The sequence below is a fragment of the Conger conger genome, chromosome 6 (assembly GCF_963514075.1).
Source record: "Conger conger chromosome 6, fConCon1.1, whole genome shotgun sequence".
NCBI lineage: Eukaryota > Metazoa > Chordata > Actinopteri > Anguilliformes > Congridae > Conger > Conger conger.
In genome coordinates, this window is record NC_083765.1 from 63,405,155 (window position 1) to 63,419,314 (window position 14,160).

General features: G+C 43.4%; 1 protein-coding gene across 1 annotated transcript in view; it reads left to right on the forward strand.

The window, feature by feature from the left end:
• mybpc3 (myosin binding protein C3) overlaps nt 1-14,160 on the forward strand; it is a 60,248-nt gene that overhangs the window by 5,407 nt on the left and 40,681 nt on the right. Inside the window, exons 3-7 of the mRNA XM_061244782.1 lie at nt 503-874; nt 6,503-6,589; nt 7,434-7,582; nt 8,103-8,220; nt 10,526-10,574. Of these exons, the coding sequence (XP_061100766.1) occupies nt 503-874; nt 6,503-6,589; nt 7,434-7,582; nt 8,103-8,220; nt 10,526-10,574 (775 nt within the window). The remainder of the gene's footprint in view (nt 1-502; nt 875-6,502; nt 6,590-7,433; nt 7,583-8,102; nt 8,221-10,525; nt 10,575-14,160) is intronic.

Below are 14,160 nucleotides of genomic sequence, written 5' to 3' on the forward strand. Positions count from 1 at the left end.
GTAAGGCAACTGGGACCAAGCCTTACCAGATGCCCAAACGAGCAGCAAAATAACAAAATACAATACAAATAAATATTTTCTATAATTATATGGAAATTTGAATGGCTTCAATTTGTGTTTGAGGACAGGGTTAAGCAGTGCAATGCTAGCCAGGGATGTAACAGTATGTAAAGCTTACATTAACCATAGACCTCATTTTCAACAGAAAACAAAACCCAGATTCATGTTTCTGGAAGTACCCGCAGTTTTTCTGATCTTATTTTATTTTCTGTCAGGCTTCAGAAACATGAACCCAATAGCTTCACAAAAGTGAAGTTCATAGTATTTATTAACTGCAATGCAGAATAAATAGGTGAGGGTCGAGAACCAGCAAACAGGTGTAATGGAGATCAGACTTAACGATAATAAAATGTGAAACGATGTATAAAAAATTGAATTAGGCTACTATTTACAGTCACCGAGTGTGAATGTTCCAGTCACTTTCTCTCCACGCTCTTTTCAGAGCAAGCGGAAAATGGCTGCAGTGGCATTCAAGATCCACCACCTGCTCCAGCAGAAGAACCTGCTCCACCTCCAGCAGAAGAACCTGCTCCATCTCCAACAGAACAACCTGCTCCACCTCCAGCAGAAGAACCTGCTCCACCACCAGCAGAAAAACCTGCTCCACCACCAGCAGAAGAACCTGCTCCACCACCAGCAGAAAAACCTGCTCCACCTCCAGCAGAACAACCTGCTCCACCACCAGCAGAAGAACCTGCTCCACCTCCAGCAGAACAACCTGCTCCATCTCCAGCTCCTGCAGGAGACCCTGGTGTAGAGCCAGCTCCAGCCCCTGCTCCAGCTGTGGGACAGCAGGAGAGTGCAGCTCCAGAGCGTGAGTATTCCGTACAGATTACACTGGTGCCGTATGTCCCATCCCCCAGCATTACTCTCAGCATTGAGCCAACTCATTCTGCATCAAATAAGTCAACTACGTCACTGTGGACTGATCTGGGGGCCCTGAATCTGTATAATTCCTGCTGTTTGCCTAAAGTTTTACAGGAAACATTACTTTTTCACAGAGAATCCATTATCTGCAGAGGGGTTTGCAAATCTGACCAGAATTGAAAGTTATTTCAAATAGGCATTTGATTTACTTCTGGTGACAATGTCCTTGAATGTAATGCTTGGATATTTGTTTATGAAATGATCAAAACAAAGAAATAGAGTAAGTACTGTCGATGCTGGGTGTGATTGGTGGAAAGATTGAGGGCTGGCTGTGATTGGTGGTTACATTGAGGGCTGGCTGTGATTGGTGGTTAGATTGAGGGTCTTTGGGCCTTTCTCTGGCAGTCTGTTTTATGTGGTAGTGTCCGTAGGCCTGGTAGTGCGCTGTGCAGCATTCAGCCTCTGTCCGAGTCTCGGAGCAGATGAGCTGAAGCGAATGGCCAAAAAGGGTGCGTCGAAGAGAAGAAGCAGAAGAGGCAGAAGAAGCAGAAGAGAGATCCCAAGAACGTGTCTTGCTCTTATACGGGACCGTTTATTGCTCCCGCCATTACGGGATTGGCTGAACCAAGTTAGACGTCATTCGTGGTGGACGTCGTGGAATTTTCCTGTGGGAATGTGGAAGTTGTAGTCCCTACATCCCCCCTGTGGTCTCAGGATGCGGCTGAAGCCAGTGTTCCTTGAGAGCACAAAAGTCAGTTCACAGTCCACAGATCAAGTACATTTGGTCGGTAACACAGTTCACAATTGACTGACAAACATCCAGGCATTTATCAACAATTAACTAAACTGGTCTAAAACACATGATACAAACAATGTGAAACACTAAGGTCGAACAGTGAATACATTGTCACAAAACATAAGAAACCTTGGTGAAAGGGTTAGTCGTTTTGTTAGTTCAGGTGTTTTGTTAGTTATTGGATGGTGTCCAGAAGGTGGAGCACCAACAGGAATGACCCAGCCATGAAAATGTTCAGATGATGTAGGGGTCTAGCTGGAGAGGCTGTAGCCTTTTTGGAAGTCTTGTTCAGACTGACCAATTGTTCTAGTCCCTACAGTCAGGTTGCTGACGAGGGTTGTCATCTGAAATATGTGGGGACATTTTCAAATTAGGGCAGCTTTCTGTATCCAAGCTTAACCTTATGGCTGTGTCATCAGGAAGGAAATGGAGAGGTGGTCTCATTTCTAAATGATGTGGTAAGCTCACAAGTGGTCTTGTCTTGCTTGGGGAAGAGGTGGAGTAAGGCACACTGGGGTGTGGCAATATACTTGTAAAGATTACACTGTAGTTTCTACATGCAATACTTTACGATGGTTCAGTAGGTGTAGAAAGAAGCAATGAATGTTTACGAGTTATGACAGGTGTCGGATTTGATTCTACAGCACCTACTTACGATCTGCGTTTGCTGCTGCTACATGCAAATCTAAGTGGCTGCTATAAACTACCTGTTTATTTTGCCACCCCCCTTTGGTAGGAAAGGTGTGCAAAAGAAAGTGGTCAAAGCTTCAGCTGGGAATCTGCCTGTGAGGAGACCACGGCTATAGATCAGTCTTATTCAGTCTTTTGATGGCGGTTGAACAAGACCAGATAGCTCTTTGGAGTGGTTACTCAAGGCATACACACTACTGAACAAAGATTAGAGGCTTTAGTTGTCCTCAGAGGAACTGAAGAAGCTCTCTTCAGACAAGGTATCTTCCCTATCAGAGTCATGCTGGTGACTCTGAGGCTTGGGCCTACCGGGTCGGTCATCTCTCCAATTCCGGCTGGAATCAGAGTGCGAGAAGCGACCACGGTGGCTCTTAACCGGGAACTTACTCACATGCCGTTGTTTTGAGCCTTTAGACTTTAATGGGGCAACTTGGGAAGTGCCGGCGGGCTTGGTTGGAACAACGTGCTTAGCTGTTTCCAATACCTCGTTCCTGGGCACAATCCTTAAAGTGTCCCAGACCATTTGGGCTTCATTTCTTAATTCAAGGGCTGAGTGTTGGCCCCTTGAGAACAGTGAAACATGAGTTTGGATGCAGGGGTGCAGGTTGTGCACAAAAAGGGATTTGAAGGCTTGATCTTCATCTAAGCCTGGTCCGTTTCTGCCCTGGAAAAATGCATGTTTAAGTCGTTGGTAAAAGTCTTTTGGTCATTCTGTACGGCTATGTTTAACCTCCACAGATTTGATCATGGCTGTGGCCTGATCAAACCATGGCAGGTACTCAGCTACCAACGCTTCACAAACCTTGGAATAGCTGGAACGAACCTGTGGTGGAAGTTGTTCCATAAATGTATGGATCTCTCTGGTAGAGGTTTTCCATACAAGTCTTGTTTTCTCGATCGATTGCCCTGGGCAGATCCGAGAGACAGTAGTCAACTTCTCTCAAGTAACTCTGAATGTTAAATTCAGAGTCCTTGGGGTCAAACGTGTGGACATACTTCGCCATGGCCTCTAGCTCCTCAAAGCAAAGACCATGTGAAGTTGAACTAGTCTGCCTGTTTGGTGAAGGAGAGACTGAAATCACATTTGAATGTGAACGCGTTTCATGCGGAGCTCGACGGCGGATGAATTGTCGCTGTCAGTGTACTGTACAGAGCTGTCACCTATCCTCTCAGTTATAAAGGGAAAGCTAGCGGGATTAGCGTTGCTTTTTGTGTGCCCAATTAATAACGCAGAATCTCCTCTACCGTGTCCACGGGAGGGTTCCCTGACCTCCTCACGAGAGGGGTGGGCATGGAAGGTGCAGTCCTGTACTTGCCTGACTGTTTCTCCCTTACGGAGATGGACCACCGTTGGGATGGAGTCCCCCCTTTCCCTCTCCAGGGAAGAGGTGGGCAAACCATTGCATGGGTGGTCAACAGCACTGCAATCTGAGGAGACTGACGAGTCTCCATCAGAGCAAGCTGTGGAACCGGGATCTGACAAACCCGAATCAATTTGTGACCCCCCTTCCCCCGCCTTGTGGTGTAAGGAGGAAGCAGGAGAAGCTGGAGTTGGGCAAGCCTGAGAAAGCAGGCTTACAGAAGAGAGTGGATGTGGTAGCTTGTGGCATCCACTCTTCAACTGAAATAATTCCTCTCTGTAGGAACAAAGATCTGATTCGGCTGAATGCAGATCACGCAAGTATTGTACTGCTTTCTTGCCAACAGTTTGAAGCTCAAGTAAAACACTGGTGTGTTGTCCTTTGAGGTATGCCATCTCTGATTCTAAGTTTTTGTTGCTCTGAAGAGCAAGACTAATCCGTCTGGCAAAATTCAAGACCAGACAACTTAGAATTGGGTCTTTTGAATGGTTGGGGGAGTGACCTTTCTCGTTGATTAATGAGAACATTTCTTTCCTACAATCAGTGAGGTTCATCTGATTGAGGAAAGCTATGTAGCCAGGTGCTAAACCATGGGCTAAAAAGGAAAGGTACTCATCAATAGATATGGGTTCCATATCTCAAGCCAAATAAAGCTAAAAGCTGAATCAGTAACTTAAGAGGGTACTCTTGAAGTTAACTATTTCACAAGGGCCTTGAGCTCCTAAAAGTTGGCAATGAATTGTTCACCAAAATAATCCAACATACAAGTTGTGATGAAGGATAAAGAATTTAAAACGCTCTTTGAATATTCTCTAACTATAGCACAAGGTAGCTATAGCATCACACAGGGACTCGCGTTGCACTAGCGGTACTGCAATGCAACAACAGCAAAATGACCGAACATATGGCGGATATTCAGACCGTAAAATAGGAACTGATGCTCATCACATTAATCCTAAATACCAGAAATTGAAATTACAATGAAATTAGAATTTAAAAGTAACATTCAATTAATTATTAAAATTACTTTGATAGAGTAATTATAATGAATAAAGTACGGCTAATAATACTATTATTGATAATACGTATTAAACCGGAAAATAAATGCAAATCAACAAACTACCGTGTAAGAATGTAATGCCACAATGTTACACGAGGGGGCAGTGTATTGAGAAAGAGGCTCATGCAGGCTTTCAAAAATGGTACAAGGGTGACATCTAGTGGTCGTTTCAGAAAATTGCACTTGTGGCTATTTAGCTGAGAAAGCCAAATGCCGAGAATTCGTTCTGGAGTCACGTGACATGATATGAGCCAAAGCTCGTCTTTCTCACGCAGAGCTCCAAATTAGGAAGGGGAATCCGTTATGAAGTCACAAGACATGAAATTTGAGCCAAAGCCAGTCTTCCTCACACGGGGCGCCAAAATATGTAGGGGTCCTCGCACGGGACTCCAAATTATGTAGGGTCCTCGCACGGGCCGCCAAATAACGCAGGGATTTTACCCTCTACTAAACCGGGGCGCCAGTTAAACGTTGTGTAGCAGTATAACTGCAAAAAGTAATCAGTCTCATAAAATTACTATTATCAGAAATATCTAACCACAAATTTAGTATTTTAATTAATAATTAAAATAACCAATATTAATGATTAAACATACCGATAACCTGAAGGTTGGAAGTTCTTCGAAAGACTGCTTTAACTCGGCTCTCATGTCTATGTGATTCCAAAACGGACACCGGGGTTTAATAAAATATATTTATTAAACAAACGTAAAACACATAACAGATAAACTAACGGGAAGTTAGTAAGGAAATTTAGTTGGGTATGTGTGTGTGCGTGTGTGTGGCGCGCGCAAGCGCCCGTGACGCTTGAACAAAGGAAAGGTAAAAGTGGGAGTAGCTAGCTTGGGTAAGCTAGAGTTCTGGGTGTGTTAGTTATTGTTAGCTGCGAGAAGACTACTTGCGTAGTTTACTCTATATATGCGCAAAAGACGGCGAATCAATTCACGTACATATATAGCTAACAAAATACATTCCAATGATAAGGCGGCAAATATGGAAACACAGATTCAGAAAAACAGTTCAGACTAAACTAAACACTGGCTATGCCTGAATGTTTGTTCTCTTACTGAGTCCATACCCATTGGATCCAAAAGACGTGCTGTCCTTGTAGGAGCCGCGATGGTGCTGTGAATGTGTGTCCCGGAGAGATGCGCAGGCTGGGGCGTCTTAGCCGCGCGTTGTCGTCTGGTCCGCTCGGTTGCTGGAAGGATGTTCGTTGGTCCCTTTTCCGGGTGGAAAGTTCGTTGCTGTTGTTTTTTGGTGAGCTTTGCAGGGGTAAACTGATGTAGCGTTCGGCGTACACCAGTTTCCACTCGCTATAGGCCACGAAGTTATTGCGAGGTAACTGGGTGTGTCCGTAGGCCTGGTAGTGCGCTGTGCAGCATTCAGCCTCTGTCCGAGTCTCGGAGCAGATGAGCTGAAGCGAATGGCCACAAAGGGTGCGTCGAAGAGAAGAAGCAGAAGAGGCAGAAGAAGCAGAAGAGAGATCCCACGAACGTGTCTTGCTCTTATACGAGACCGTTTATTGCTCCCGCCATTACGGGATTGGCTGAACCAAGTTAGACGTCATTCGTGGTGGACGTCGCGGAATTTTCCTGTGGGAATGTGGAAGTTGTAGTCCCTACAGTAGTCTTACGTTACTCACCCACTTTCCTCAACCTTCCCCAGATTTGTCAGAGAACCAGCTGCCAGACACGAGGCAGGACCTGACTGGACTCTTCATGGAGAAACCACAGAGCGGGGAGGTGAATGTAGGTAAGAGGGATACGCAGGAGGTCAGGTGAGAAGAAGCAGGTAAGGAGACCCTCCAGAGTGGGAAGGTGACTAGGTGAGGACTGTTTTCTGAAATAATTATGTCCCCTGAAAAAAAGAATCCAACTAATGCAAAAATATCATGAACTCAGCTGTAAATTGTACCATTTTTTTCCATCCCACAGTTCTTATTCCTGTAAGGAAAAGGGGATTACAGGGAATTTACAATGTCAAAACACGTAGGGATTAAAACCTTTGCTACAATTTTATAGTAAATATTTAAAAGGGAAATGGATCAATGGCTACTACAGAGCTTTGTCTTTTTTCCACTAATTTCTCATTCACCATTTGGCCAGTGGTCTGCAGATGAGAAAAGGAGCAGAAACTGGTCAATGTTGTCTAAGGTAGTTGACCCTTGTCTTTAGAATTAGACATTGATTATTGTGTAACTTAATAAAGCTCTAAACTTTATTCATCATGACTTTTTGATAAAACAGGTTGCTCTGCCTATCAATGAATTAGGCGCTCTTTTTGATATTTGATATCTTTTGGGAATAATTATCAAATTAAATTGAAGAAATGTATTTGACATATTGGGTAAGTGAAGAGTTTTAACAGTTTATGCACTTGTGTTCAGTTTTCAGAGTGCCAACGGTAAACGAGGGTGTCGATTGTTAAAATAGCTAGATTTGCAAATGAACCATATATTGGTTTGTTTGGTTGTTTTGTTGGTTGACCCAATATAACGTATAGCAGCCTGAGCAGGACAGTTGTAAGCGTCTTCACATGGTTGGTGTGATTGACAGACCTGATGCCAGGCCTTCCTCTCTTTTCTCACCATGTCCAGGTCGAAACATCACATTCACGGCCAGGGTGTGTTCCTCCACCCTGCTGAAGAAGCCCACGGTCCGCTGGTTCAAGGGGAAGTGGATGGACCTGGCCAGCAAGGCTGGCAAACACCTGCAGCTGAAGGAACTGTATGACCGCAACACCAAGGTAAACCTGAGATTCACACACACACTCACACACTCACACACTCACACACTCACACACATACACACACTCACACACACTCACACACTCACACACACACACTCACACACTCACACACACACACACACACACTCACACACGCACACACTCACACACTCACACTCACACACACTCACACACACACACTCACACACTCACACACACACACACACACACACTCACACACACACACACACACTCACACACACACACTCACACACACTCACACACACACACTCACACACTCGCACACACTCACACACACACTGCCCAGTTCAGAGAGAACCAGAACCAGCTTCCTTATGAAACCCACTCTTGCTGTATACCAGGGCTGTGAGGCTGCTGTTCTGTTGCAGGTGTACACCTTTGGTCTGCTGTTCTGTTGCAGGTGTTCACCTTCGGTCTGCTGTTCTGTTGCAGGTGTACACCTTTCGTCTGCTGTTCTGTTGCAGGTGTACACCTTTGGTCTGCTGTTCTGTTGCAGGTGTACACCTTTGAGATGCAGATCATCGGAGCCAAGCCCAACTACGCCGGCGGATACAGATGTGAAGTGTCTTCCAGAGATAAATTTGACAGCTGTAACTTTGAACTGGCCGTGCACGGTGCGTAGTCTCAGTGCCCAACACACTGCTCATAGTGCTTCAGGTGGATATGGTTTTTATCCTATTTTATGAGTGCTGTATCCATCCAAAAATATATTTAATGAAATACATGCTAAAATACTATGGGATAATTTGATGCTAAACCACTAAGGGCCAGAAGTACTCAGCCTTTTGCGACAGTCTTATGACATATTCTGTCCAGGAAATATGCATGTCATCTAGGCAAGTCATCGCAAGGTGCACTTCTCTCCTTAATGCGTATGTGTTTAGGGGAGGATCGTGCAAGTTAGGAGATATTACAGTTTTTTACAATCGTTTTCACACTTGTCTCAATACCATGTCCTCTTTTTCAAAACTCTTCACACAGTGTGCTTTTGAAACACGCACCTGAGCACATCAGCTAACCTTTGGTGCAAAATGCACTTCAACCAGAAAAGAAAAATACAATACAATCAATTACTCAAAATACATTACAATCAATAACAAATACATCCCAAAAAGCAATATTTTCACTATATACAGTAATTCGCACATATATTGTCTGCCTATCAGTATCAAAAGTCTACTGTTGGCCTGGCCCATCCATCCTGTCCTATGGCATTTGGCCATAGATTTTCATCAACATCACTCCGAATGTTATCTCTCACTGAGGAAAACATCTTTTTGCGTGCCTTATCCAGCCCTGGATGTGTTCCACTGTCCATACACCCAGCAGCAATTGCATCTAGAAGTGACATCTGTTCATGTGGGTGGTGGTCCTAGACCTTCACATACACCTTCATAAACTTCATATTGGTACCTGAGTTCCTTGACACCCTCAGAGTTCCTGTCAAAGGGGACAGTGTACAACTGTTTCATCCTGATCTGATGTTTCTGTAGCACTCTTGAAATGGTTGTAGTGCTTACATTGTCAATATTTGGAAATATGTTGTTGTCTGCGATTATGTTGTTGCGTATTTCTCTTAGCCTGATGCTGTTGTTGACAATGCCCATCCCAACTATTGTATCCTCCTGTTGAGGCGTAAACATTATTCCCCTCCCCCCTGTGTGACTGTGTGAGGTAACCGCTGGGTCCTGTAGTGAGTCAAAGACAAATGTGCTCTTATACATCTGCTTTTTCTGGAGACTTCTCAAATCACAGCACTGCTGTAATATACACATCAATTGAACTCCTTCAGTCAGAATGCTGTAAATACTGTATAGTACCTGTTGGTTTGCCTGAAAATCCTCACTATTGAAGCCACTGTGGATCTAGGCAAGTTTGGTTGAACCCTTAACCTGCTTCCCTCAGGGACAGACCATGATTTACCACATGATCAATGACTGTGGCTCTGATTTCATCAGACACAACTGTTCTCGCTCTTCCACGACGTCTTCTTCCTCTACCTCTGGCGGCATCCATTTTCCCCACCAAGACTAAAGAATGCAAATGCCAATCCAAAGGTGGCCCCTTTTGTATATGTGGTAACGGGGCACAAACAACAAACACCTGGGTAGGTTGTTCACTGAAATGACAGCCAGGTGTTTCAGCAGTACATACACAGCAGTAATAGTGGAAAATCTCTTCAGGGACAACTACATCAATATTTAGCCTATATACATGCACATTTCAATGCAAGTACGATCACTTTTGTATAGATGGTAACAAGGCTGCAAACAAAAAAAATTGAATAAACTGAATATACTTTCTGCTCAAATCAGAATGATCTGTCTTTCGTATTTCAAGCATATAGTTTCATTTATCTGCCAAAATCCAGCATATTTCCTTCCACAATGATCAGAATTTTATTGGGTTTTGAACTGAAAGTTAACTGTTTTGAACAGAGTATCTAAACTTTTGCTGGTAGTGAACACTGACTGAGAGAGGTATTCATGAATTTTGGAAGAAGTGGTGATTGAATGCCTTTAGTATGAAAGCAATGCAAAAATATCCACAGTTTAGTTCACATAGTCTAATGATATGGTGAATGTGTTAAGTGTTTTGAAAAAGTGGACATGGTATTGAGACAAGTGTGAAAACGATTGTTTAAAACTGTATGTGTGGCCGATTATGTGTTGCGCTGAATTGACCAAAGTTCACACACTGAGGGTCGATTAGTGCTGTCTCTGCCTCGCCAGGCCTCCTGCTGCCTGCGCGCTTCATGTGCCTAATTCTGCTCATTTAAATCATTTAGATAATTGAAGTACACCCTCAACATTACATTTTCATCAGTGTATAAATAATGCACTGCAATTATGAGATTGTCAACTTCAATTTTCAAGGGAAGCTGTAATTATATCCTGCTGTCTCCTGCTCACTCAACAGAGGGCCCGTCCGTAGGAGAGGTGGATATCCGTGCAGCGTTCAGGCGCACGTAAGTTTCTCAGCGGCGTGTTTCATGTGAGACGCACAGACCTGTGATGCCTATGAATTATTTAGTTTGTTCACTTACTACTTGTTACTTGTTACCTACTGGACTGCTTATATAGTTATTATTCAGTACTGTGTGTAATGACAGTCCTGAAAGCATTCAAAGACAGACTTTGCCATCTCGAAGCAGCCAAGCTGAACTCAACAATACATTTCTCACAGAAATCATAGTTTTTCACAGTTCACAGCAGTGGTGATAAAACTTACAAGAAGTGCTAAAGTGTTGTTGGCCTTTACTGGTCCCCAAATGAGGTTAGTATGATGTAGCTAGCATAAGTCAATAGCACTAACCCATATAATTTGCTTTTTAACAGTGCTTGGTCAGTAAAACGATCAGAGTCAATGGCACAGAAAATGTCTGTCGCACCATCTATAAACAGAAAAAGTCCCACTATAGGATCGATTTAAATCTTTAAATGTTATATAAGACATGCCAGTACTGCGGTGGAAGATTTTGCCACCTGGTGGTGGTTGTGTGAAAAGCCAACTCTAAACCACGATGGCTTATGGGTAATCTTGCTATAAATGACTTCTCCGCCTGTTACAGGCCGAAATGCAACGCCACTGCCTCTCCTGTCGGAAACTCGCAATTATTTTTTCCCAGCCGGCAAAATTCTTACCGCAGAAGCAAACTGCCAAATACAGGAAACCACTGCACCCGAGTTTCATTTTTAACTCACCTTTAAGGGGGCAATTACTTTTTCACAGGGGTGTTTTGGTATTTGATAACTTTTTCCATTAAACAGATGTAGTAATTACATTGCAGTTATTTTGGAAATTTTGCTTTAAAAATGTGTTTTGTGTTTACTCAGGTTCCCTTTGTCTAATATTACATTTTGTCTAAAGATCTGAAACCAGGGTGACAATAACAGAGGAAATCAGGAAGAAATACTTTCTCATGCATTGGGCAATGAGTGCTCAGTCACATGCCATTTTTAACCAACAGGCATCTGCACCAGTACTGCAGCAATGTGTGTGAGGATCATATCACTTACCACATGTTTTTGAGGTTAATGCTGTCACTGTGTATGTGTGTGTGTGCGTGCGTGTGTACGCCCACTCTGTATATTTTGTGTATATCATGATCCTGAATCCTGTCCATGCTGATATGCTAGGAGCATGTGCACAGGAGGAAAGAAGAAGAGTGGAGCAGGTGGAAGGTAGTCTTGTGTTCGCTGCAGCGGGTGGGGTATATTCACTGAGCCAAACTCACCTGCACAATGCAAAACATGCTATGACTCTTTCTGAGGAAGGATTCAAACACTAAATGCCCAGTCTCAGCCTTGCTCTTAAGGAAAACAGAAACTGTTTCCTTATGTGAATATGACCCCGCCTTAAAAATGCTTTGAAAGCATTGAAATAAGCGTTGAAATATCCAATAATCCCCTGAGTGATTTCAGACTTCAGGTCTCATGGCATCTTCTGTATTCTGTATTCTTCAACTCGATCAGCTGAGCTAATACCGAATTTCAGAAAGATGTCATGTAAGGACTGGGGAAGACGTTAGACCGCGATGGCGTTTGCCATTCACAGACAAATGCGGTGCAAACAGGAGCACGTTGAGCCAATGAAAAGTGAAATCTTCTCAGCCTTCAAGGACCGAAAGGGCAGCAGGAGCCTATGATAAGAGAGCTGATAGCGTGTTTGCTTTTCTCTTTGCACTTCCCTGCTCTAAATCACCACTGTAGCATGTCAAAACAGTGGGGCCAGCTGTACAAACAGGCCCCTCTGAGAATGCCTCTCTGCTGTAAATCAGCGGATGTGTTCAGGCCCGTGCTTTCACCACCACCGTGGTCTTCAGAAGAAGCCCTATGACATAATCCCCTTTAAGAACTCTCACAGATAGAGGGCTCTTATTTAATCCCAAATGTGCCATGGAGATTAGGTGCCAGAGCTCAGTGTGAGATTAATAGGGAAGTCTTTGTCTTTGTGTCATACAGCTGTCAGTATATACATGTACATTGCTCTAAATTGTCCGTTAGTTTCATACAGTTTTTTCCTACTAAAGCATGTTTTATGTATAGCATGTTTCTGAATTTCTACTATCTTCCAAAGATATTATAATACATGAACGTGCTTTAGGTTTGCGCGTGACCGTTGAATACTAGCCACAATTCATTCAATTTAATTCATTTATTTTATTTTACTTTATTTTATTTGCATAGCGCTTTTCACCGAAGACTGTCCCAAAGACACTTACCAAAATTGCATATGAAGTAAACATTTCCGACGAAAGATGAAAAACAAGATGTAAAAACCTGGGCCATATTCCGCTGGCCTATTGGTTAACATATCAACAGATGATATATTAAACTAGCAGGTAAACTAGAAAGTCCACATTGAAGGATCTGGATGTGGAGTATGTGGAGTATGCAGTTCAGATGGGAGGGGGATGAGTTCTCGTGCACAGAACACCTTTACCACACGTATCTCCCCTGAATAAGGTTGTAACTAACCCCACTGGCACCGTTGATGCATGCTCATTGTTGAGTGATTGCTTTGTGGATTTCAAAGGAGAAATAAGCTCCATATTTGAATTCCTGTAATTAAGAGTCAGACAGCATGGGTCAGTTTCGGGGTTTTTTTTCCAACAGGAGAATAGCATTTGTACAGGTTTTTCAGAAATTACCCAATATAATTTTGAATGGATTCTAATAATTCAAATTCCCAGGATAAATCCTTAATATTAGGTCTAAAATATAAGCACCTTTTCTTTTACATTTTGGAGCAAAACAGTGCCTGTATCACTATAACTTTGTAGTGATTTTAGATTCATCTCAACGGTTTTCCATTAATAGAATATGGCAGCCATCATCAAATCTGGACCTGAAATCCAAATCCAGCCCTGGTTTTCTTTTCTCCCAGGCAATTAGCTGAACAATTTATTCTACTGATTGGCCAGACTCCCAGGTAAAGGGAGGGTGGTCACACCTGGCTCCCAGGTAAAGGGAGGGTGGAGAACCAGCAGTCCTCAGACCTCGAGGGCCATGCTTTGATGATCCCTGGAATATGGTGGTAGCGCATTAACTTGAAGTAATAATGCCCTGCTGATGCGCATCAGTCATACTGAAATAATTTCGCTCGCTAATGAGTTATGAAGCAGTGCTATTCACTGCCAGTCAAATGACTGCGCCACCTGCCACAGGCTGAAACGCAACGCGGCTGCCCCCTACTTTCGGAACCTTGCAAGTATTTTATCCTTGCCAGTGGCATTCTTGCCACGTAGGCAAAACATCAAACGAAACACAAAACTGCTGTAATTGGTTAGCCAGCTACTTACATGTTATCCAGCTGCTGTTGGCTAGCATGATTGGTATTGGAGTTTTCAAAAACCTTTTGAGCCAATACCCAGTAGTGATCAGTAGAAAGCATTAGCTATCAATTCATTAAACTAAACATGGGGTGACCAGATGTTCTGGTTTGATCTGAACAGTCCTTTAACATGAGGAAGGCCAGCTTTCTACTACCTAGAACAGCGTCAGGCCTGTGCAGTGTTACAGGATTTGTTTCTCCTCCCACAGCAGCCTAAA